Source organism: Azolla caroliniana, unplaced genomic scaffold, assembly GCF_043228905.1.
Source record: "Azolla caroliniana isolate FFs.n. ecotype wild unplaced genomic scaffold, voAzoCaro1.0.p SCAF_17, whole genome shotgun sequence".
Classification (NCBI taxonomy): Eukaryota; Viridiplantae; Streptophyta; class Polypodiopsida; order Salviniales; family Salviniaceae; genus Azolla; species Azolla caroliniana.
In genome coordinates, this window is record NW_028230452.1 from 7,214,799 (window position 1) to 7,241,195 (window position 26,397).

The 26,397-nt window shown below is 43.6% G+C and overlaps 2 protein-coding genes across 3 annotated transcripts; both read left to right on the top strand.

Moving 5' to 3' along the window:
- Window positions 1–467: 467 nt before the first annotated feature.
- Window positions 468–25,780, top strand: LOC147853031 (uncharacterized). 2 transcript variants are annotated; one of them, XM_087333568.1, is made up of 3 exons: window positions 468–685; window positions 1,390–1,507; window positions 25,753–25,780. In XM_087333568.1, the coding sequence occupies exons 1-2, from the start codon at window positions 538–540 to the stop codon at window positions 1,491–1,493; spliced, it is 252 nt and encodes an 83-aa protein (XP_087189694.1). In that variant the 5' UTR covers window positions 468–537; the 3' UTR covers window positions 1,494–1,507; window positions 25,753–25,780. The 2 variants fall into 2 exon arrangements, with proteins under 2 accessions (XP_087189694.1, XP_087189693.1); XM_087333567.1 differs by lacking the exon at window positions 25,753–25,780 and having other exon boundaries at window positions 1,390–1,838.
- Window positions 24,128–26,397, top strand: LOC147853032 (microtubule-associated protein TORTIFOLIA1-like). The gene is made up of 4 exons (XM_087333566.1): window positions 24,128–24,973; window positions 25,325–25,525; window positions 25,619–26,047; window positions 26,142–26,397. The coding sequence occupies exons 1-4, from the start codon at window positions 24,173–24,175 to the stop codon at window positions 26,247–26,249; spliced, it is 1,539 nt and encodes a 512-aa protein (XP_087189692.1). The 5' UTR covers window positions 24,128–24,172; the 3' UTR covers window positions 26,250–26,397.

Genomic DNA, 26,397 nt, shown 5'->3' on the forward strand with positions numbered 1-26,397 from the left:
AAGGTTGCTAGATCGGTAGGCATCCCAACACGACACTTAAGCTCTTCATCATGTTTGTGTTGGGACACGAGGGTTTAATAAAGCATGCATTTGGGGGACACGTGGCAAGGCCCTACTAGACGGAAAGCCGAAAGGGCGGTGGAGGTCTTGGGTTCGAACCCAAGTCCTCCAAGCTTTTAAGGTAAAGAACAAAGAATTATTTTTTTTTAAAAAGGAAGAGAAAAAGCAAGTAGAGGGAGAAAAAAAGCAAAAGGAAATGGTGGATTTCCAGAAATGGAAACTCGTCTAAATTCGGATGCCTTTTTTGGGGTTTTATTTTTTTTAGTTTTTTAAAAATTGTTTTTCGCTTCTGAAATAAATAGAGCACAAACGAGGAAAAGAGAAGAGATAGAGAGAAATCGAATTTCTTTTTATTATTTCAGAAATTAGAAAAAAACAAATACTTCTGTTTTTCTTCCTCTCTTCTGCTTCTGCTTCTGCTGTTGTCTGAGAATTTCCTTCTCTCTCTCTCTCTCTCTCTCGTTTCGATCGCTGGCTATGGCTCCCTTCCGCGGATCCGCCCTTGCCTCCCTTCTCTTCTCTATCCTCTCCTTCTTCATACACTTCATCGCTTCTGTTCAGGCACAAGCTCCTGCCCCTGCGCCGTATCCTTCGATCATCCCTTCTCCTCCTATTGCAGGCGATGGTAATGTCTCATCCTATGTACTTCTCTTGCTTTCATCTCTGATTTTAATAAGGTTCTCCTAGATTACGTTGCGTATTCTTCTGAGTATACTAAAACTATCTGGAAACCCGAAGCTATCATGTTCTTTTCGCATGTTTTTGTTTTTGAGAAACCCGAAATTATTTGTTATAAAACATTCCTTGTCATCTAGAAACCCTAAAATATGCATTATTTAACATTCCTATATTAAATTATGTCGCATAAACATAATTTTCTCCGTTGTGAAGGAACCTGTAAATCTGTCTTTTTCACATGCTTAAGTTCTGTTAAGGAACGCTAGAAATGTCGCCGTTAGTCATGCACTTCTTTTTCTATTCCCTCATGGTTTCTCAAAAAATCTCGGTGCTATTCTCGTTCTGGTTCTCAGATTAAATTGATGCGTTTATGTTGTTGATTCCTCTGCGAAATTTGGATATTTATGCGCGCAGAAACTTGAAGGCGTTTATCTTTTTTTGATCTTTCATAAATGCATTTTCATCCGTGTATCTGAATCTTGAATTCTCGGGAGTTATCGTGATTTGATCTTATTGATTTTGCAGAAAAGTGTCGTACGTTGTTATCTTCTATCAATACTAACATTCAATGTATTAATTTACCTTACTCTCTTCTTGATACACAGTTATAGCATGACTAACTTATCTTTCTGTTTCCTTAACCTTTTACAGGATCCAGTATCGATCTCGGTGTTGCCTATACATTAATGTTCATGGCTTTAGTTCTCACATATCTCATGCACCCCATCGATGCGTTTCCTTTCAACTTATTTTAATTTCTAAGTACATCCTCATCATTGCTTTCTTGATAATCTTGATTCAGATCTTCCTTCTATTTTGGTGACCATATTTGCCTTGTCTCACGAAAGGCTTATGGATGCGCCAGTCTTTTGCCTTCTTTATTTGTGTATGATCCTTGTGCATCAGAATCAGGTATTAGCTGCATGTAGTCACGTTGATCGTTAGATATGTTAGATGATCTGCAGTTACATTCTAGATGTATTCTTATAGATTGTAATCTATATTAACCTTAAATTGGTTATATTGCCAATGTATTTAAGCTTGAACTATGTATTTTGTGGATTGCTATTTAAAATATACTAGTATCTTGTCGATGCATTTTATCTCAAATATGTGTGTGTGAGAGAGAGACAGAGACAGAACTTCTCCCTACTGCAGTTTTTCTGAGATTGGAAGCTTCCATTAGTATCTCGTCAGTGTATTCAAATCTGTGAAAGTGACACTGTGGCATCTAATGCAAGTAGCTGCATATAGTGAGTTTTAAATCCTCCTGCTTGGGCTAGTAAAACCTTGGTCCTACTTGCCACTGAAGTGGGAAAGACAGAGATATTTATGACACTTGAGACTAAGAATAGTTAAATTACTAACAAAAGTTAGACAGATGTATATAAAAAAAAGGTGAAATTAAAAACAGAAAGATAGTTAAAAGTGATTTCCATTTCTGAGACTGATCATGTCCCACCATTCTTTGGTTATACGGTCAAGTAAACGAGCAAAAACTAAATCGTGGGCAATGATCTTTTTATGTCACATCAAGGCAACGTGGGGACACAACACTACATTTTCCAATCACGTTCTATTTTCAATGTGCGAGTGTTTGCGGCCATTAGTGTAGTATGCATATCATGCTCTCTTGGCCATGGGTGTTTGGATGTGGGCTTGGGAATCGGGCAACTAATGGTCCTCGGAATTGTGATACTATTGCAAGTTGACTTGGATGTTGGGTGGTTATCCTCTTTGTGTGGTTACATGAGAGGAGCTTAGAGCATATCGAAGACATGACTCCATGTCTTCATTTTACGCTAAGCTCTACATACACATCTAAATGTTCAACATGCTACTTTGTAAAGGATGTCTTGATGACTTGAATCCAATTTGGGCACAAAACAATAAGTTGGCCTACGAATTTTTGGAAGCCTTACCCGTAAGGGCATCTAGTGTTGTTCTCTAACCCCTAAACGATGACATAGATATATTTTCTATTTCCTCTATATCCATTTTGGGCTCGTTGAATGTGTTGCCTTTTCGTGCATGAATTCCATGGACCATAAAGTAGAGTTTGCATAGCATATGCATCAAATACAATTGATGTTATGCTCATTTAATGAGTTGGGATCTAAATTCTTGTTTGTGTGTAAATAATAGCGTGGGAAGCTCGTAGACATGACTGGCTCAGCCGGATAGCAACAAAAATAGAATGAAGGTTGAATGGAAAGCTTCGGAGTACACAGAGTACGCAGGAGAGACAAGAGAGAGAGCAAAACACAAAAAACTCAATTTCAAAATGATACTTTGTAAAAGTTGTACATCGAATGTGCTCAGAGAGCACTTTCATACAAGTCCTTAAAGGACTAACAAAAGTATTGACATATACTTTAATGCTCATAAATGAGCGACTGACATTAACTCCTAAAACTATGCCTATCTACTAGGCTAGGATCATAGGCCTCTAACGGCCTACCGGTTACACACAGATCCGGACACCGGTTCGGCTCTTCTTCTCGGGGCCTAGCTGTTCGGTCTTTATTTGAACCGGGTCTTGGCTTGTTAAGTCGATCTGGCCCATGTTGCGCTTGTCCGCTCAACACTCCCCCTCAAGCTCAACTTGAGGTTGGATTGTAGTGTCAGTTGTTGCCGGTCCTTGCCTCCGACTTCTCCTGGTGTCTTCACACCTCGATTGTGCTCCTCAACCTATCCGGCCCCGCTTTCCACGACCCGTTTGGTTCCGCGCACCTTGACCTTCTCAGTCGGCTTGTCTACTCATAAGGCCAATCTCAGTTCTTTCGCTGTTGTGACTGATGCTTCTCGACCTCCATGTCGACATCAACTTTCGTTGCCTTCTCGTCCATTTGGCCTTCAAGTGATTCGGCTCCTTCGAATCAAACTGTTCAACCGAGTCGGCTACCTCCAATTCGTTCCCACTCTTGTCGGAATTGGCTATCTCAAATTCATCCGGAATCTTCAGGCCCTTCACCACATTAGACCATGTCCTGGTCTTGGTCTTCATCTTCCGATCAACTATGTCCTTCTTGACTCTGCGGTCGCTGCCGCTTGTTCTGACTCTATTGGATGTGCCGACTTCTTCAGTCGACTTGGCTCCCTTTTTCTCTGCTGCTCCCCTTGTTTTGTTCTCAATCTCTTTCTCTCTGGCTGCTTCTCCAATACATGTTCTCCCCGTTCCTATTTCTTTTTTCCCCCTCAAGTGTGGCACGTCGAGATGTTGTAGCCCAAGCATCTTCAAAAAGTGATGCAACTTCTCGGATCCGAGTGGCTTGGTGAAGATGTCGGCAACTTGCCGATCAGTGCGAACATACTAGAGTTCGACTTCACCGCTCAGGACCTGTTCACGCACAAAGCGATAATGCACCTCGATGTGCTTTGTGCGAGCATGGAACACGGGACTTCGATCGGAATTGGAGTCAGTACTTCGATCTGGAGGTCTTGTAGCAGCCATCAAAGGCACATGGCTTCACATGTCGTAGTGTTAGCTCCTCGATACTTAGCCTCAGTGCTCGACAGAGCCACTCTCGGTTGCTTCTTGCTGCTCCATGCAACAACCGCGCTTCTGAGAGAAAACAGAAATCCGGATGTTGACCAACGATCTGAGGCATCATTGGCCCGGTCGGCATCAGTATAACCGACTAATTGTTCGGTTATTCCGTGTCGGTACAACAGTCCCCGATCCTTAGTGCCGCTCACGTATCACAGTGGTCGATGCACGCACTGAAGGTGCTCCATAGTTGGGCGCTGCATGAATTGGCTGATCACTCCGGCTGGATAGCTAATGTAGGGTCGGGTGATAGTCATGTATATTAGGCTTCCGATAATTTTTCGGAACCGTCTCTCATCGCAGGCCGTTCCGAACTCGGGATGTAATTTCAAATTCCGGTCAAGGGGTGTCAAGACGGGTCGACAATCGGTCATGCCGAACTTGAATAACATATTCAACACATAGTGTCATTGAGACAATAATATGTTGTCGGGGGTGTGGATCACTTTGATCCCGAGGAAGTAGTGAAGGTCCCCCAAGTCCTTCATCTCAAATGCTCCCGAAAGTTGGGACTTCATGTGGCCGATTTCAGTAAGGTCGGGTTCGGTGACGACCAAGTCGTCGACATATAGTAGGATGCATACCAGACCTTTTGGACCCTTCCGGATGAACAATGAAGAGTCAGACTTGGAGGCCGCAAACCCCATCTTATGCAACTGATGCGTGATCTTCGAGTTCCAAGCATGGGGGCTTGCTTTAGGCTGTAAAACGACTTCTTCAGTCGACACACTTCCGACTTGTTCATCTCCAACTGCAATCCGCGGGGTTGGATCATATACACTTGTTCTTCAAGGTCTCCTTGAAGAAACACATTCTTCACATCCATTTGGTGGGGATGCCACCCACTCGCCGTTGCGACTGCCAACACCACACAGACTGTCATCATCTTCGCTACTGGTGCGAAGCTCTTGTCGTAGTTGATTCCGTGGGTCCGTGCATATCCCTTGGCCACCAGTCGGGCTATGTACCAGTTGACCAAACCGTGGACGTTGTATTTTACCTTATACACCCATTTCCAAGCGATCAGTTTGTAGTGTCGAGGAGGGTCAACCAGGTCCCATGTGTCGTTGGCATCGAGCACCCACATTTCTTCCTCCATAGTGGCACGCCAATTCGCGTCTTTTGCCGCTTCTGCGTAGCTCTCCGGCTCACGCACTTCTGCGACCTTTGTCATGTACGCATAATGATGTGCTGTGTACTCATTATATCCATACCGCATCACGGGGTTGTTTTAGTTGAATGCGGGTCTCTAATGGACGTATTCACACAATCTCCTTTTGTACACACTAGCTCTAGGCTATTTATGTAAATAGTGAGAAGGGAAGTTGCCCTAAGATAGTCAGTATATAAACTGACTTTGTAACCTAATTTTGTTGGTTGAGATAATTTAGGTTATCGTGTGCCGTGCGTCTCTCCCTCTCTTTTGCTTATTGATCTTCCATCAGAAGAGTGTTGATTTGTTCCGCACTAGACGACTGCGTCTCCAACATCTGGTATTAGAGCTTGACGCTCTTTTGATTCTGCCGCTGCCTTCTATCTAGCTTCTATCAACAACTCTTCTTTTGTACACAATGAAGATCTCAGTTGGCACTCTCTACAAGATCATTTTCACGAAGAGAAACGTCGTCAAAATTTGCACCCCACTATTCTAAAACACCATTGAAGTGAGCCAATTGGTTGCACTTCACTCTTGTGATTGTAGCCGCTCGGAGTGAGATTTCACTTCACAAGCTCTGCCTCAGTCGAACTACATTGGATTAGACAACAATCGAATAAGTCACCTGACGCTAGTCACTCGCTTGTCGTAATCACTCGTAGTTGTTTGGGTTCCAGGAACAACCCCCGTCCGTGCCTCATTCAGCTAAAGTTTAGACAACATTCGGAAATATTACTTGTATCTATTCTTCTCATTGTCGTTGTCACTTGAACCAGTATTGGCCTAAATAATTGGCACATACTGTGGTCGAAAATCTCGAAAATCGACATTTGTAATCGAAACGACATACTTGGGTCCAACTCGACTAGGCTAGTCAGCCGTAGTCACTTCGGATCGAGTCTCCCGAATTTCGAATCAGATTCGGCTTGTGTTCAAACTCGACTAGAACGAATTCAGGTGAGCCAGTCTGTCGCACCCAACCACTGTTCGTAGCCAACTCCGAACAAAGCCTCCCAAAATCGAGATAGATGGCATCAACCTTCGGCTCATCAAAGATGAGTCTAAGGATGTTCGACGGATCGAACTTCAATTTCTGGAAAGAGCAGATGCAAGAGTATTTAATAGTTGAGGGGCAAATCGACCCCATCGAAAACGAAAATGCTTCAGAAGCATTGTTGTAAAATACTTGGCATAAAATACGCGTACAATACGTATTCTAAGTATTCTACAAATATTCTAACTTAATTTTTTTAAATACTTAGAATTTACGTAGAATACGTTTAGAATACTTGTAAAATACGTTAAATACTTCTTAAAATTTTAAGTTTTTTTTTCAAAAAAAAGAAAATATTTTTTGAAATGATAAATACTTGTTAAATACGTTGAATACGTCAAATTTTTAGAATACGTAGAATACGTAGAATACGTCAAATTTTAAAAAATGGCAGTTCTAAAACATAGAATACGTGTAGAATACTTCAGAGTATTCTAAAACGTACTCTAAATGTAGAATACGCATTTTTTAACAACTATGTTCAGAAGGATACAAGCTGCTTGAAGGGGAGAAGCTCGACAGAATTGTTAGAGCCACTATTTGGATGCACCTATTAGAGTCTGTGTACTTTACGGTGCAATCGTGTTGGACTGCCTTCCAACTATGGAAGACGCTTTCGAACACTTACGAAAAGAAGGTCGCTGCCACAAAGATATATTTGATACGATGCCTCTATAACCTTTGGATGAAAGTATCTGATTCGGTCCAAGCACACCTCAATGAGTACGAAAGTCTAAGCTCCCAAATTTCGGCTCAAGGGACGACTATCGAGGATGAACTAAGAGCAATGTTGCTTATGAGTAGTCTGCCCCCTTCGTGGGAAACTTTCTTTACAACCATGTGCAACGCATCGACTGCGGCTGTTAAATACTCCTCAGTCACGAGCACAATTCTGACTGAAGCAGCTCGGAGGAAATCGTTTGCAAACGATTCGGCCAATAACGCGTATGTAGTACAAGGTTTGACCGACCAATCGCGTATGTAGACATTCTGACTCAGTTTGAGTTAGAAATTCGCAGCACTACGCGATTATCGGAATTGGCACAATAGAGCTCAACCTTCCGGGTGGCTCTACATTGGTACTACATAATGTCCGACATGTACCTAAGCTCTCAAGACCTTTGATCTTATTCGGACAATTAGACGAAAACGACATCCATGCGGCCTTCTCATCAGGAGGGTGGACACTCCACAGGGGGAACCTCTTGCTTGCTCGAGGACCGAAAGTGCACTCGATGTACCCGTTATATGTCACACTCAAAGAGGGTGACTTGTTCTTGTTCGACATTCCCATGTCATCACTTTGGCATGGATGACTTGGACACCTCAGCAAGGCCGACATCACGCATTTATCTAGAGTCGGATGCATCCCTAAACTCTCCTTCTCTAATTATCAGTTCTGCGAGCATTTCCAGTACGACAAACATATAGCCGCATCACATCCGACATCAACACCGAGAGAATTGGGTCCCCTCGATTTGGTCCACTCGGACGTCTGTGGTCCTATGCAACATCAGTCTCTCAGCGGTGCCTTGCATTTCGTCGGCTTTATTGATGACTTGACTCGGAAGGTGTGGGCTTACCCAATTTAAACTAAAGATCGAGTGTTCTCGATTTTTTCCGATTGGCTCGCTATGGTCGAAAATCAGTCCGGCCGAAAATTGAAATGCTTTTGGACCGATAACGGGGGAGAGTTCAAATAAGAGGAATTCGTCAGATTTTGCCAACAGTGCGGCATAAGATGTGAATTTATGGCACCATATAGTCCAAAGCAGAACGGAATTGTCGAGCGGATGAATCAGACAATTCAAGAAAGGATAGTTTCCATGCTCCAACACTCCGGACTATCGGATGGCTTCTGGGCAGAGGCACTGCTTACGATAGTACACATAATCAATATGTCGCCAAGCAAGCCTCTAGGACTCCCGATAACTCAGGAATTATGGACCGGCAGTAAGCCGAATTACGATAAGCTGAGGATTTTCGGGTGCGAGGTGTACGCGCTCATCTCGAAAGATGATCGCCGCAAACTTGCACCAAGGTTCAGGAAATGTATTTTCCTTGGTTATGGACTAGATGGTGAAATTGGCTACCGACTTTGGGACCCTAACCACAGACAAATCATTCGAAGTTCGGACGTAGTCTTCAATGAGTCGGTCATCCACCAATCGACCGAAAAGCAGATCGAAGTTCAAAGGGTAACTTTTTTGGATATGCCAACCCTTCACGAAGGCCCAACACACAACACAAGGTCAGCTTCACGGGTAGCCGAAACCTCTAGTACCGACTCGGCAGCATCCGACTCGGCACAACCGAATGTTTTGGCTTCAGATCATCCGATTACGACACCTGATGCGACTAGTCCGGGGAACCGACGTCATACGAAGAAGCATCAGCATCAGCCGATTTGGCCACATGGAATTTGGCCATGGAATCGGAAATGAACTCCATTCGTGCAAACAAAACTTGGGACTTGGTCGAATTACCGGAGAATCAACGCGTTCTCTTGTGCAAGTAGCTCTTTCGAGTTAAAGAGACGACTGATTCGGCCACCCCAAAATCAAGGCCAGACTAGTAGCTAAGGGGTTTCGATAGGAATATGTTGAGAATCAAGCTCAACTTGGTCTAGTGTGTGAACTAACCTTGAGAGTGAATAGACACTCCAATGGTCAAGAGTCACCATTATGTCACCACTTTGTATTCTAGTATTTAGTGAGTCATAGAATCATATTCTATGACACATAACTTATGAGCTTTCACATTCCCCATGCTCCATGAGTCTTGTAGTTAATGAAGAGAGAGGGTGACTACATAAAGCACCCTCCTCCCACCTTGTATAATGTTGAGTCTTTCTCCTTTGTCAATATACTTTTACCTTGCATATTCTCTGTGTTTCACTCACTCACTCTCTCTCTCTCTCTTACACACACACATAACTCTCATCTCTTCCGCTTCACAAGAATCCATCTCTTGATTCTTTACATGGTATCAGAGCGATTTGGTAGCTCGATCTAGCCCATTCGCCTCATCGTGATCGTGTGTTGTGCTCTACACCGACGACCAAGAATCGGCTCATAGCTCGCATTCGAATAGAGAAGAAGAAGAAGAAGAATCGACATAATGATTACTCAAATGGGGAGCGCTCTCCCTACTGAGAAGTTGGATCGAAACAACTGCACATCTTGGGAGTACAAGATGCACCAATACCTTGTCGAACAAGGCTATCGGAACTACATCAAAGGAGCGCATGAAGACCGACCCGCTGAAGAGGCTCTCGGATACGCGACATGGGAGCAAGCCACAAGTCGCATGCCGCGTGATGTATTGTTTGGAGACATGTGTTTACAACCACATGCTCGGTTACATTCGAGAAGCCAAGACGCCGAAGGAAGCGTGGGAAAATCTACGAAAGATTTTCACCGCCAACACGACCACGAGGAAGCTTCAACTCTGCCAAGAGTTGAACAACATTCAACAAAGGGACATGTCCATCACAACATACACCTTGAAGATCAAGGAGCTTTGCGACTCGCTCAGCTCAATAAGCGTAAGTATAGATGATGATGAGATGGTGCAAATATGCCTCGGCGGCCTCGCACCACGGTTCGGCGCGATGCGAACCGTTGTTCTAGCACGGGAGAAATATCCCTCGTTCTTCGAGCTCCAATCAATGCTATTGGTCGAAGAAAACCACGTGCGTACAATGAGCAATGAGTCGGAAGGCCACATGCTCTACATGCAGTCTAATGGAGGAAGAGGACGCGGACGAGCGAGAGGCTGATTCGGCCAAGGACAAGGCGGACGAGGTCCGACCTACGACAACAACTCCCAATTTCGGCTGCCTAAAGGAGGCCAACGAGGAACCTTCGCAAGAAGGGGGAGCTTCCACTCCGGCCCAAGCCGTCAAAACGCAACCGAATGCGGATATTGCGGAAAGCTCGGCCACCAAGAAGAAGAGTGCCGAAAGAGGATGCGTGAATTGGCGTCCACAAGCCGACAACTCACGAATTACGCGCACAATTCCGACTACGAAGAGTATAGCGGAATGTACGGGCACAACTCCAACTACGAAGATCGTGGCGGAATGTATGCACACAACTCCGACCGTGGCGGAATGTACGGGCACAACTACGAAGATCGTGGTGGAATGTATGCGCACTACTCCGACCGTGGCGGAATGTTCATGATGAAACATAGAGCAAACTCTATGTCGGCCGCTACCTCAACTAGTGCCTCCAGTTCGGAAGACGTATGGTTCGTCGATTCCGGTGCCTTGAACCATATGACATCGCATCAAGAATGGTTCCGAGAATTTCGAGAGCCAGACCGACCCGGCTATGTCGAAACCGGAGACGACACTATGCACCCGATTTAGCACATTGGCAATGTTTCGTTCGGAAAAGAAGGTAAGCAAAATTATATTAAAAATGTCTTGCATGTACCGACCATTACGAAAAATTTGGTCTCCGTCGGCCAAATTGTAGAGCAAGGGATGCAAGTTCGATTTAATCAAGGCGGTTGCTTCATCGAAAAAGAGGGCCGACTCATCGCACGCAGACGAAGAGAGGACCAAATGTTCATTCTCGATTCATGCGAGATGAAATCCGCCATGTTCGCGAAAAACACGAAAGCCGACTCCAACATAGAGCTATGGCACAAGCGAATCGGCCACATCAATCTCAACAAACTCAAAGCAATGAAATTGAAAGGAGTCGTCATCGGACTCCCGACATTCAAAGAGAAGGAGATTGAAGGTGTATGCGAAGCGTGCCAATTCGGCAAGCAACACCGACACCCATTCCCGAAAGAGCGGAACGTGAGCAAAGGTCTCCTCGACGTAGTCCATTCCGACGTATGGGGAACAGCGCAAACGGCTACATTCGGCGGATGCCAATATTACGTGCTCTTCATCGATGACTTCTCTAGGCACACTTGGATCTACCCGATGCGGCAAAAGAGCGAAGTGTTCGGACACTTCCAAAATTTCAAGAATGAAGTCGAGAAAGTCACGGGCCGACATGTACGATGCCTTCGATCGGATGGCGGCAAGGAATACTTCTCGGACGATTTCACGGCATATCTTCGAAAGGAAGGAATTCGGTGAGAATTCACTTGCCGACACACTCCGCAACAAAACGGAGTAGCCGAGCGCAAAAATCGGCACATCCTCGAAGTAGCGCGGGCCATGATGAACGAGAAGCATAGGCCCAAGTCATATTGGGCTGAAGCTGCAAATACGGCTGTCTACCTAATGAACCGGTGCACAACATCCGGTGTGCACGAGGTCACTCCGCACGAAAAATACTTCGGAAAGAAGCCGGACTTATCGCACATCCGGATATTTGGCGCGATAGCATACATGCACATCCCCGATGAGAAGTGCCAAAAGCTTGACCTGAAGTCGGAGAAATGTATCCTTGTAGGATATTCACTGGAGCAAAAGGGGTACAAGTGCTACAACCCCTCAACTCGAAAATCTCGAGTAAGTCGAGACGTTGTTTTTGACGAATCAACATTCTGGTACGTACCAGAGACAACTTCGACTCCGACTCCGCTCGACCTGGAATCCACTGAACAAGAGATAGAGGATGAAGATCGCCTTACGCGCATGATCGAAGAAAGTCCGATCACGACTCGACTGAGCGGGCCATAAGAGCCTTTGAGCGATCAAAGCACATCACGGCCTAGCCCGAAGATGGACAAAGGCAAGGCGAAAATGGCGGAATACGTAGACGATTGCATCAACGATGATGAGTCAACTCACTCACTCGACAGTGAGTTCGGCGGCTTCGATGTTCCAATCGGAGCTAAGAAAGCCCTCATCTCTACAAATGAAAAGCTCCGCCGATCCACCCGTGAAAAGAACCCCGTAAGCTGATTCGGCTACAACGATTATATGGCGTACCATTACGCCTTTATGATGAAGGTAGCGACAGTACGGGAGCCGGAAACCTTTCCCAAAGCCACGAAGGACCCGCGATGGATCGAAGCAATGAATGAGGAGATGCAGGCACTACGGAAGAACGAGACGTGGGATCTTGTTCCCACCTCACCACACAAAAAGGCGATCAGATGCAGATGGATCTACAAGGTGAAGTATAACGCCGATGGCTTCGTAAACCGCTACAAAGCTCGACTCGTAGCGAAAGGATGCGCTCAAACGCATGGCGTTGACTACGAAGAGACCTTTGCCCCGGTGGCAAAGATGACGACGATACGGACCGTAATTGCAATTGCCGTGGCGAAAGGGTGGCATCTCCATCAAATGGACGTCAAGAACGCCTTTCTACAAGGCAAATTAGAAGAGGAGGTGTACATGATCCAACCACTCGGCTTCAACTCGAGCACCCATCCGAAAGCTGTTTGCCGACTCAAGAAGCCACTCTACGGCCTCAAGCAAGCACCGCGTGCTTGGCATTCGAAGATAACGCAATATCTTCATCAAATCGGCTTCCGTATGTCAAAATTGGACAACTCCCTCTACACACGAAGCGATTCCGCAAGTCAGATCGTCATCATTTTATATGTGGATGACCTAGTCATTGGAGGTGAGCATCTCGTCGAAATCAATAAAGTCAAATCCCTCCTTTCCAATAAGTTCAAGATGACGGACATGAAGGAGCTCCACTACTTCCTCAACATCGAGGTAATTCGGACTCCGGCCGGAAGCATGATCTCTCAATGGCACTACATCCTCAACTTGTTATACAAGTTCGGGATGGCTGAGTGCAAATCCACGACAACCCCGCTCAATCGCAATCTCAAATTCAATGCGAACTCCAGCACCAAAGCGTGTGAGCCGACTCAGTATCGGCAACTCATCTACCTCACAATCACACGACCTGATCTCTGTTATCCAGTCAGTCTCCTTAGCCAATTCATACAAACACCGTGTGATACTCACTTGGATTGCGCTAAGAGAGTTCTACAATACGTGAGCGGCACAATGGATTGCGGCATCCTCTACAAGACCGCGATGCCAATACGACTCGAGGGTTACACAAACACCGATTGGGCCGGCTACAAAGCCGATAGAAGTTCAACCTCCGGATTTGTTTTCTCCCTCGGCAGCGGAGCAATATCCTGGAGTAGCAAGAAGCAGCCTACTGTCACTCTTTCGAGTACGGAGGCGGAATACAGGGGTGCGGCCGTAGCTGCATGTGAAGCTGTATGGCTCAAAAGGATACTCAAGGATCTGGGCGTACCCATCAAGGATCCGACTTCCCTTTACTGCGACAACATGAGTAGTATTTATCTGGCTGGCGATGTTGACCTACAACACATTAGCACCAATCTTCAAACGGCCGACATCTTCACTAAAGCCTTAGGAGCCGACAAGCTATGGCAATTCATGACCGATCTCGGATTGACGATCCCTGACCTGCCAAGCTTGAGGGGGAGTACTGAAGACATTACGCAATAACGTGTGGATTCAGCAAACCACACACACTACGCAATAAAGCGTGGATTTCACAACCACGCAACGAAGCCGTGAAGAGCCGATGCACCGCACAAAGCCGCGAAGAAAGACGCAAGCCGAAGCATAGACTTCACAACTACGCAAAACGCAAGCTGGAGCACGGATTCCGCAACTCCGCATAAAGCGAGTCGACGCGAGTCAATGCGGACTCTGGAACGCGAGTCGAAGCGGATTTCGGATACCATCTGAAACCGACCCGACTTGAGCTTGAGGGGGCGTGTTGAGAATCAAGCTCAACTTGGTCTAGTGTGTGAACTCACCTTGAGAGTGAATAGACACTCCAACGGTCAAGAGTCACCATTATGTCACCACTTTGTATTCTAGCATTTAGTGTGAGTCATAGAATCATATTCTATGCCACATAACTTATGAGCTTTCACATTCCCCATGCTCCATGAGTCTTGTAGTTAATGAAGAGAGAGGGTGACTACATAAAGCACCCTCCTCCCATCTTGTATAATGTTGAGTCTTTCTCCTTTGTCAATATACTTTTACCTTGCGTATTCTCTGTGTTTCACTCTCTCTCTCTCTCTCTCTTACACACACACATAAATCACATCTCTTCCGCTTCACAAGAATCCATCTCTTGATTCTTTACAGAATACAACATCGATTTCGTCGAAATCTTTTCACCAATGATGAAAATGATGACCCTTAGACTCATGCTCGGCTTCGTGGCAACCGAGGACTTAGAGCTGATTGAGTTAGATGTCAAAACGACATCCCTCCATGGTGATCTAGAGGAGGAAATTTATATGGAACAACCGAAAGGCTTCGTTCACACCCAACCAAGAACATCTAGTTTGTCGACTCAGGAAGAGTCTTGATGACTTGAAACAGGCACCACGACAGTGGTATAAGAAGTTCGATGACTTCATTCAATCGGTTTCCTTCTCGAAGAGCACTGAGGACCATTGTCTCTTCATGAAAACTGCCCGAGGTGGGTCACTCATCTTCCTCATCATCTACTTGGACAACATGCTAATCTCCAGTCGGCAAGCTGGAGAGCTTGCCGATCTCACTCGGCAACAATGGTTAAAGTTTGCCATGAAGGACCTCGGTCCGGCAAGACACATTCTCAGCATGAAAATTAGTCGAAATCGAAATCGAAGACAATTGTTAGACGTGTCCTCGAACGCTTCAACATACAATCGGCAAAATCTGCTTCGACCCCGCTTCCCATCAGCCTTCAGCTGTCTCACTGAGATTGCCCGACATCCGATTCTGAGGGGGAAACTATGAATTCAGTACCGTATGCACTGACAATCGGCTCCCTGATGTACGTGATGGTTGCAACACAACCTGACATTGCTCACGTCGTAGGAGTCGTCAGCAGATTCATGCACAACCCTGGCTGATTGCATTGGAACGTAGTAAAGCATGTGTTCAGATATCTGGTGGGCACAAAAGACCTTGGCATTCTATTCGGTCCGAACGACACTTCAGGCGTAGTCGGCTACACCAACTCGGACTTCGCCGGTTGTGTGGACAGTTGAAAATCGACAACCGGATACTGTTTTAAGTTTGGCAATGGAACAATATTGTGGAAATCGAAAATTCAGGAGTGCATTGCCACATCAACAACCGAAGCCGAATACGTAGCTGCATCCGATGCGGTAAAAGAGTCCTTATGGATTGGTCGGTTGGCTTGCACATTTCAACAAGTCGAATCCGACTCAGCTCCAGTTGTCTATAGTGACAGTCAAGGCGTTGTCACTCTATCGAAAAATCCAGTTCATCACAACACCTCTAAGCACATTGTTGTTTGATATCACTTTGTTTTGGACTGCGTCATTTCAAGGAAAATCGGCCTCAAGAAGATATCTACAACGGCCAGCCGATAATGTCGCAGATGGGATGCCCAAGTGTCTTTCGGTGGATCGATTCCGATCCCTTTGGCACCAGATGGGCGTAACGAAGAATCAGTTCGATTAAGTCAGACACTTAGGATGCTTTCGAATAATCAACTTCGACACTCCGAAGTTTGGGTTTAGCTTCCCCAAACTTGGTTAGTTCTGCCTTTAGTTTTTTTCGAAGTTCACCGACTCGAACGAAATTTCGATTTGTTCGAAAACTTTGTATCTACAATCAATCTATATTGTACATTTATTTCGATTTACAGAATTTCGATGTATACACCCATTACTGGGGAGTGTGGAATGCGGGTCTCTAATGGACGTATTAACAAGTCTGTATCCTTTTGTACACACTAGGTCTAGGCAGTTTATGTAAATGGTGAGAAGGGCAGTTGTCCTAAGTTAGTTAGTATATAAACTGACTTTGTAACCTAGTTTTGTTGGTTGAGATAATTTACTTCATCTTGTGCCCGGCGTCTCTCCCTCTCTTTTGCATTCTAAGTGGATCATTGTTTTATGTTTCTGTTGCTATCAATCTACCTTGATTGTATCTGCTTATTGATCTTCCCTTAGAAGAGTGTTGATTTTTTTCGCACTAGACGGTCGCGTCTCTAACATTTCTGGCGGGTAGATCAACACAGCTTCTGATTTGCCGATTTTAGGGCCCTCTTGGTCGACTCAGACTTCATTTCTGAAGGTCCATCTTTGTTCTTTCCGGTGTCGGATTCGCTCTGATCCGACTCTTCCTTGTCTATGATGTATTCCGGAAGAAGAATGATGTATTCCAGCATCTTCTTCTTCCCTTTCTCTTTGCGCGTAAACCATCTCCTCGGTTCCTTGCATGGTGATTGCACAATCCAGTCTCCACTACTCGCCGACTCATCATTCGACTGGTCATTCCAAGTCAGTCTCTCATTTGACCCGCTTAGCCGGAATGAGATCAAACTCTCTTCTAGAGTGTCAATATATTCTTCTTCTTCTTCTTCCCGAATCATTTCGGGTTCACCAATCTCATTTTCGGTGATTAGGTGATCAGAGTTGTCGGGGGTCAGAGTCAATAGAGAGTACCATGATGCCAACTCATCAAATTCGACATCTTGGCATACTCGAACTTCTTTGGTCCGGGGATTATAACACTTATACCCTGTTTGTTCATGTGAGTAGCCGACTAAAGTACACTTCTTCGACTTGGGGTCCAAGTTCCTCCTCCTCTCATCGGGCACATGCACATAGGCTATGTTGTCGAATACCCTCAGGTGTCTTAAGTTTGGCTTCTGCCTGAAATACAACCCGTGTGATGACACCTTCTCCACGATCCGGTTTTGGATGTAGACCGTGGTTCGAACCGCTTTGGCCTAGTAGAATTTGGGCATGCTCTTCTCCTCCAGCATTGCCCTTGCCACTTCCACAATTGACCGGTTCTTCCTTTCGACTACACCGTTTTGTTCCGGCGTATATCTACAGCTGAACTCTCTCCAAATTCCCATTTGTCATAGATAACTCTTGAATTGTCCGGAAAAGTGTTCCTTTTTCTCATCCAACCACTGACAATTAATCTTCTTCTCTATTTCCCTTTCGACTAAGCTTTGTAAGTTCCAGAAATAGTCAAAGACTTCCCTTTTCTTCTCAATGAGGTAGATCTATGTGTGCCGGTTGTAGTCGTCGATGAAGGAGACGAAGTATCGACTCCCACCAAGACTCACATTTTGTGTCGGTTCCCATACATCTGAATGTATCAAGTCGAGCTTGTTCCGGCTCCGGTTTCGGATTCAACAATCCAAACACTACTTGTTTTGATTGTAGTTCCTGAATCCTTTGGTAGTTGACGTGACAGATCCGCTTGTGCCATAAGTCGATATCTGACTTGACTTTTTTTGTCCGGAGTCAATGTTCCACACCTCGTATGATTGTGAGGTGATCTTTTTCATTGAGTTTGCCTTGTGTTTCATCACGAAGTTTGGCCATTTTCCATTCTTTTCAGTTCCGGATCCTTCCAATCCTCCAACGTAGTGTGATTGCTGTCGGCTCCCTTTTCCAGCTCTGCCGGATTCGAATTTGTCCGGATCGGCCTTCTTCTTCCAACATTCACTCTCTTTGTGGCCCTTCTTGCCACAATACCAACATTCTGTGTCCCCCTTTGCTTGCCAGTTTCTGGTGCTGCCTTGACTCCCCCTACTTGTGGAGGGTTCAGAACTATTGTCGGCACCACTTTTGTGCCTTCTTTCATGCTCTTGTCAGTCACCACTGTTGATGTCGATCCACCTCATCCGCCACGCCCACAGGGCCGATCTGCCTCCGTGTACAGCATCTGGTTGTCCAATTGAGTGGTCTTTGACCCACTCGCGTGGTTTTCTTCGACCATCAACATCGATTGCAAGTCGAAGAAGGATGGTGGCTTCTCTCGGGTGCATATCAATGTCCGGATTGGCCCGTACCTCTACGCTAGACCACTGAGGCAGATCTGCGCTATTTCATCTTCGTCCACCGTTAGATTGATGAACCCCTAGATCGTCACGGATCTCCTTTATTTTGGTGTTGTAGTCTATGACCGACATGTCCCTTTGCCGGATGTTGTTGAGCTCTTGCCGGAGCTGCAACTTCCGGGCCGTGGTACTGGCGGTGAAAATCCTTTTGAGATTTTCCCAGGCGTCCTTCGGCATTTTCACGTCTCTAATGTAGCCGAGCATTTGATCGTGCACACAGGACGCGAGGTAGTACACCACTCTGCTCACTGCTTGTTCCCATACCTAAAAGTTCTTGTGTGCCAGCTCCTGCGCTACTTCGTTTCCTCCATGTACATAACTCCAGTAGCCGTGCCCCAGTAGGTACTGGTGCATCTTGTACAACCAAGATGCTTAGTTGCTCTGATTGAGTTGTTTTGTAGGAAGCGAGCTTGTCATGCTTCTATCCATGTCTTTCTTCTTTCTTTCTTTCTTTACCGGAAAGCTCTTTGTCGGCATCAGAGGATTTTCAACCCTCACGCTCTGATACCATGTAAAGAATAGCGTGCAGAATCTCGTACACACGACCGTCTCAACCGGATAGCAACAAAAATAGAACAAAGGTTGAATGGAAAGCTTCGAAGTACAGAGAGAGAGAGAGAGAGAGAGAGAGAGAGAGCATAGAAAACTCAATTTCAAAATGATACTCTATAAAAACTGTACATCGAATGTGCTCAGAGAGCACTTTTATACAAGTCCTTAAAGGGCTGACAAAAGTACTGACATGCACTTCAATGCTCATAAATGAGTGACTGACACTAACTCCTAAAACTATGACTATCTACTAGGCTAGGATCGTAGGCATGTATTGGACGGTTACGCACAAATCCAGACACCAATCCAGCTCTCCGTTCCAGACACCGATCCGGCTCTTCGTTCCGGGGCCTAGCCGATAGGTCTTCATCCGATCCAAATCTCGACTTGTTTAGGCGATCCGGCCCATGTTGCGCTTGTCCGCCTAACAATGTGTACATGCATAAGACAATGAATGTTGCATTACATGTTTCTAATAGGAAACCAAACTCTACTAAACTTTATGATAGATCACCTAGCGGCCATACATAAAACTCTTCGAGACACAAACATGTTAGCCCACTATCGGAACCATCTATAAAAAAGTTGTAAGGGAACAATGAGCATACACAATCTAACATATAACAAATAGAACCTTTCCAATTGTATTGCTTACCATGTTGTGAAGTAGGTTGAACTATTACATTCAGATAACTGTAAGCTTCCAGGAATTATCTAGTTATGTCATGTATTCTACTACTCATTAAGCATTCATTGGGATTTGATATGTAAACCTTTTTTCCATTTGCATCTTGATAGTCATTTATTTCAGTCTCATTTCATACATGCATTGTTCATGTTCTAGTTTATAACAAAAAATATCTATGTTGCAAGCATTGGTATTTGAGCTTCAAGGCACTCTTAAACAAAAGAATACAACACATTCTAGAACCTCTTTTGAGACATCATGAACAACGACATAGATACAAATGAAATTCACTCTAAATTTCAATAAACGCCTCGTTGTTAAAACATAGTGACCATAAAATTTCCACGTGCAATTGTAACCTACAAGGATTGGAATAGAATCCGCACGTAGTGGATGAAATGTAACAAACGAGAACTACAAAACTTAGTCATGTAGGTGTGGAGACTCTTGAATAAGGAATAATGCAAAAAAAATTGCTTTGCAACTTATCTTTCAAGGTTCTAGTTTAAAATGTTCTTTTTATGTTCCCATAATCTACAAAATTGTGAGCAAGGCTGAATTTGATTCCCACTTGTAAGAATAGAGTGCTTGACATTGCAAATATTTTCTATCTAGAAAGTCAATAGCTAATACTTTCTCTTGAATGAATGTCTTTACAATTCATTTCCCTCGCAATAAGACTCGCTTTACTCTTAAGGAAACAATTTACTACATTTTCCATGAACTTCATGGCTTTAAAATAATACAATTGCTTTTTTAATTTTTATAAAAGAGAATGTGGATAAAGAATCCAACTTAATGTAAAGATTACCATTTTCCTAGTCTTTGGTGCATGCCATGTTTTATGGTCTCAATGACAACCAAGTGTTCGACTCACTATACCATTGTCACATTCTGTCACCTAATCATGTTTTATGTCCTCCCTATCTGAAGCTATGAAACAATAAAGTTGTGAAAATCATGAATAGAACTTTGGCACTACCGCAGATTTGCATAGCAAACCTTATTTGAGCCTATCTTTGTACAATATACATAAACAAATACATATTTTTCCACACCGTACTTACATATCCCTCATGATATCCTTTCTCCTATCTTAATGTATCCTACTAATGTTCCTAGTTCCATCTTTTGATGTTCGTGAAAATCTCAGTGCTTATACTTGGTGGGAGTTCTTGTTGCCTTTGAGGTTCCATGTCAAGGTTCGTGGTATTTTTGAACAAGAAGAGTGTGGATTTATGTACCCTTTACATCTTAACTTGCTACTATGATGTGAAAGCCATCACATCCAAATGCTTTTGTTTAAATAAAGTATGTAACTACTAAAATTTGGCTCTTTTCTCATCTTTAAAGTGTGTGCTGATTTTCTACAGGAGGCCCATGTGCTCATTGTTCCCTTTATGCTATACTTATTAGACCTTTTGATGGCATGTCATCTCAAACAACTTGTAAGGTTGCCAAGTGCTTATGAAATTTCCAAAGAAATGTGACATGCAATATTGAATGTTGAGGCACAATGCAATTTGGAGGTGCTTCTTAACCTTGCTTTTGGTATTCATGATCATTGACGGGTGTGGCCTAAGCAAGTAATTTATTTCTTTTTTCACCATTTTTTATTATTAAGAGGGTAAATCGAGATAAAATATCATTCTCATGTTGTGTTGCACTTTGATTTATTGTATGCAACTTGCTCATGGCACAAACGTGCAAATATTGTAAGGCACACAAAGGGTAGGAAAGACACTCACACAAAGAAATGATGGTATCACAATAATAATGCAATTCTACCATATGTAGAGTATTTAGACATGGTATAATTATATAATTGTAAAGGCATGGTAGTGACAAACAAAGGATTGTCCTCAAAGTATGGAAAATTGAACTATACTCAATATTGGAACCAACAAACCATGAATTAATCATTGTACGATTGGATAATGTATCACCATAGCCTACACCTTCGGATTTGTTAGCTAAACGTACAATTTCAACACATTGTACATTGTCGTTTACTATGTGTATTTGAAACATTCTATAGACAATGATTTTCCTCACATGAAATAAACATTAAAGGCAACCCATCACTTAGAAGTTTTAGGTTCTTTGAAGGGCGACATGTCACATGATGCTTATCTCATGCAAGACAAACGGGACATGGTTCTCCCCTCACATGATATAATCCATAGGTCGTTTCAACCTATGTTCAATGAAATACGAATAATTTACAGTACATAATCCACAAATCCAACAAGTATTCAAACACTTATAATGTTCCAATTTTTATGGAAAAAAAAACACTTATAATGTTCCTACTTTATATGACATAATCCATAGTTTGAACTTTAGACATATATTCAAAGACCTATCATGTTCCATATTTGTATTTGAATCTATGTCTACATTCAAAGGAGAGTGAATGCATAGAACTCTTTTATTTTCTCTTACTTGCAATTCCCTCTTGGAACATTATTGGTCTACTTCACAAATATTTGCCGCACACAAAATAGCCATAGCTTGTGGCCCATGATTCACAAGGTCAAGTATTTTTTCATTGTTTAGACAACCCTTATCACTTAAGAGTCAAGTCCATTTGGGACACATGAAATAATCCATAGTTTGACCTTTTGTCCAAACTCTTATCCCCATTGTCTTGTTTATAACTCATAAATGTTTTTGCATGACTTTTCTGTGGAGGTCTGTCTATATGTGTAGCTTTAGTTTATCCATAATGTATGTTGAAATTATGACAATTTGTTTTTGATAATGTTATTATAAAATTTCCATACTTTATCTTTTTAATTAGTGAAACATGATAATGATGAGGCACGGATGTGTCTGGTATACAAGATTAATTTCTGAACATCTATGTATGTAGCCTAGTAATTGTAAAACATAGTTTAGAGTTTGATAAAGATTATATATTTGTGGGGTACAAATCAATGACTAAATTGTGTACCACATTGATATATACATTCCAACTTCTTAATGACCCAATGTTTGTATGTCACGAGATTTGACTCCCTTATCATATAATATAATTTGTTAAATTATTAATATATCATGTTTAAGTGATGAAGAATATGTTCTAGGTACTTGATTTGGAAACTGATATCTTGATTGCAATGGTGACAGTTTGCTATATTTTTGCAGTTAAGAATCTGCAAGCATTGACCGTCGATAATGGTAGGGCAATTGTTTTATAGAGTGGGTACACTAGAAAAGAAGGGTGCCCCATAGGTCCATGGGTAGCTTTTAGTGTGCAAAGGTTGGTTGCACACCATAAACCACACACAATATATAAAAACTTGGGAGCGCGCCGATCGAGAGTTTAACTAACTCGAAGAAAAATGACATTTATTACACAGCATAAAACGAAGTGGCCTTTCTGGAGGCTAATGTTAAGGAAAACTAATGTTCTAGAAGAGCATCTTTAATTTATTTCAACAACCCAACTCATTTTACAAACCCACATGCCATGAGAGCCACCATGGGCCATGGTTCATTGGCTATAAAAGTGTAAAAGTCATCACCTTTCAGACATTGATAACTTTTTCACGGAATCCAATAGCTTAAAAGGCGACAAGACATGTGTGTCCTTTAGAGGGGAGTAACTCGAACCGAAGTAAAGCAAGTTTTCTTTTTACGAAATTGATTCAAAAAAGGCATAGCGATATGATATCCAAACATGAAAAGCGACGAATGTATTCTTTGTAGACACGAGGGTTTTTGTTGCAATAAGCATCATGCCTCTTAAAGACAAAATCTATTGTTTCGGAAGCCTAGTGTTTGATGGTGTAATAAGTAGAGCCTGCAAACTAGAGACATGATAGGCTATTTTAGCATCGGTCATGTCTCGGATGACAACAAATGTTGATTAGGTCGTGTGCCGCCATTGGTTTAAAGACGAAATCTATTGTTTTGAAAGCCTAGTGTTTGATGGTGTAATACGTAGAGCTTGCAAACTAGAGATAACTACAGGCTCACTTAGCATCAGTCATGTCTCGAATCCTTTTCTGATGGATGGATCGTTCTAGAAGGTCACAAACACCCGCTCCACTGGCTGATTAGGTTGTGTGCCGCCATTGGTTTAGAGTTGTTGCACCATGCTAGTGAGTAGCCCTAAATTATGAGGGGGCAGGTTAGGGCCATCATTAGGGTTTTGGAGGAGGTGGGAAAAAAACGGGGCCGAGCCCATAAACGCATCTATCTTGTCATGGGAATATATGGAGGTGGTTTTGATGTATTTCCTCTGGGCCCCCGGGCCGGCCCACGTAGGGACTTTTAAAAACATATCAAGAGAGAGCTCCGGTCACGTCCAGGGGAGGCCAATGTAAAGAGCATGGAGAGCCTGTCACGTGGATAGTGACGAGGCGCCACGTCTGCCATCGAAAGTCCCCGAAGTCGACACGTGGCGGATAGTGAATGGGGGGAGGAGGGGGCCGAGGGAGGGAGAACCACGTCAGCGTCTGACGTGGACTCTGCAGATGTTGCTCCATAAAAACGGGAGGAAGAAGAAGGAAGAAGAAGAAGAAGGAAGAAGAAGAAGAAGAGGAGCCTCCTTCCCCTGTTTCTCCCTCTGTCACTCTTCTGATTCTTCTTTTCTTTCCTTTCTTCCATGGCTGCGCAGTCTAAGAGCAATTCTGTGAATGGCAAGAGCAGCAGCGATAGACGTACGCTCCAGCTACTCAGGCTTCGTATCATGGCATCTCTGAATAAGCTCTCGGATCGCGACACCTCCCGCATCGCAGTAGAGGAGCTCCACCTCCTCTGTGGCCAAATCAGCCTACCTCAATTTCCTGCAGCAGAAGGTATCATCACCATTCCTCTCTTCCTTTCTTGCCTTTACGAGACCTTGTCCGCATCGGATGCTGCTCACGACCAGAGGCCCGTCGTGAAGAAGGAATGCGTGAGAATGTTCGGGAAGCTCGCATCTCTCCATGGAGATAAGCTGTCTCCTCACTTGCCGAGGATCATCCCGCACATCATGAGGCGTCTCCGAGATCCCGATTCTGGTGTCCGGGACATGTGTGCGGATGTGATGGGAGTCTTGTCTGCGAAAGTTTCCCCACCACATAAACATAAAAGCAGAAAGAGAAGAGAAGAAGAAGAAGAAGAAGAAGATGATGATGATGATGAAGAAGAAGATGAAGAAGAAGCAAAGAAAATGGATGTGAACTCCTTTAATTCCCTTAACTTCTTTGCGGACCCTCTCTTCGACACACTGAATGCCGGAAATGAGAGTCGAAACATGCAAATCGGGGCCTCCATGTGCCTTGCTCGAGTCATAGATAATATTAGGTTCAATCCTTCTCCCTCGTCTTCCCAACGCATGTGTCACCGCGTTCTCAAGCTTTTAAACAGCCCGAGGTTCCATGCAAAAGCAGCCTTGCTGCCCGCCATAGCCCACATTGTTCAGGTAAATGGTTAAAGTAAATGATTGTATTCTCAATGGACATGTTTTTAGACTGTCGGGACATAAGAGAATTTGTATGCCCCTAGTGTCCATCATTGGTATCTCGAGCTTCCCCTTCACATTTTGGGACTTTTGTAGTCTGAATTCTGACTATAGCTAATTGTCTTTTAAGTTATGTAGCCCAAGGAACTGAACTTCTCATGTTTCATAAGAATTAACTTTGTGTATAGCCTTGCCATTATAATTGCTCTGAATCCTTAAGGGTATATTTACATATCCATGTTGAATTGCAAACAAGGAAACCATAAACACCACAAATGTTAAAATTGCTTTGCATTTTGACTATGTTTTCAGTCAGGTGGAGCCTCAACCTATGAGTGTCTATCTATGGTAATGGCATGTGTCCAAGAGTGTCTCAAGAGCACTGATTGGGGAACACGGAAGGCGGCCTCGGAAACACTTCTGGCCATTTCCACAGCGCGGGATAGTCATCTATCCCTAGCTATGTATAAACCTTCAGTCCTCGATGCACTCAAGCATTGTAGATATGACAAGGTTTGATTTTTAATACATAGTCTCCATAATTTTGTCCTGGTTTGAAATCTTCTTCTCATCCGTTTTGTATAAACCCTAGCTCTGGTTTGATAGGTGAAACCGGTCCGTGACACAGTGATCCGGACCTTGCAAGCTTGGAAAACCATGATGGAGCCAGGAAGTGTCGATTTAGATTGTTTCGAAAGAAAAGCTGAGGGTCCAAAAGGAAGTGTTCAGAGCTCGGTCACATCATCATCATCATCATCATCATCATCATCATTGGCATCAAAATTGACTTCGAATTCAACATCAACATCATCATCATCGCCTTCGTCATGGTGTGTGGATTCATCTTCCCAATTGGAAGAGGTTGAAATGGGTTCTTGGTCACTAGAAGAAACTTGCAGACATGATAATGATTCAAGTAATACCATTGTGGATGCTCATGATGTTTGCAATACCTCAGAGAAGGATTCGGCCCTCATAAGGAGTTGCTTGGCTCGCATAGAGACGCGACAAGCAAGTATACTGGAGTTGTTACAGGTATAAATTTTGAACAATGTGGTCACTACTTCCTCATAGTTCTTTTAATCTTTTCCCCATTGTAACATCATCAAATTTTTTATGATTGCAACAGAAATTCATGGAAAGGTCGGATGAGACCTTCCTCAAGTTGGATGGAAGGATTGATGTCGTTGAGTCAAGTATGTGTCAACAAGTAACATCAATAAGGAGACCTCACTAGGCGCTATATGATGCCAATGGGTCGACATGTAATGTGAATGAGGAGACCTTACTAGGGGTATATAATGTAGTGATTTTTTGAAACCTAGCACTTTTGTACAAAGATACATATCACCTTGTTATATCATATAAGGAAGCTTCTTGCCAAA

Coding starts and splice junctions, on each gene's coding strand:
- LOC147853031 (XM_087333568.1), top strand. CDS start 538: ATGGCTCCCTTCCGCGGATCCGCCCTTGCCTCCCTTCTCTTCTCTATC. Junction 686..1,389: donor TCCTCCTATTGCAGGCGATG/GTAATGTCTCAT, acceptor AACCTTTTACAG/GATCCAGTATCGATCTCGGT.
- LOC147853032 (XM_087333566.1), top strand. CDS start 24,173: ATGGCTGCGCAGTCTAAGAGCAATTCTGTGAATGGCAAGAGCAGCAGC. Junction 25,526..25,618: donor AGCATTGTAGATATGACAAG/GTTTGATTTTTA, acceptor CTGGTTTGATAG/GTGAAACCGGTCCGTGACAC. Junction 26,048..26,141: donor GTATACTGGAGTTGTTACAG/GTATAAATTTTG, acceptor TGATTGCAACAG/AAATTCATGGAAAGGTCGGA.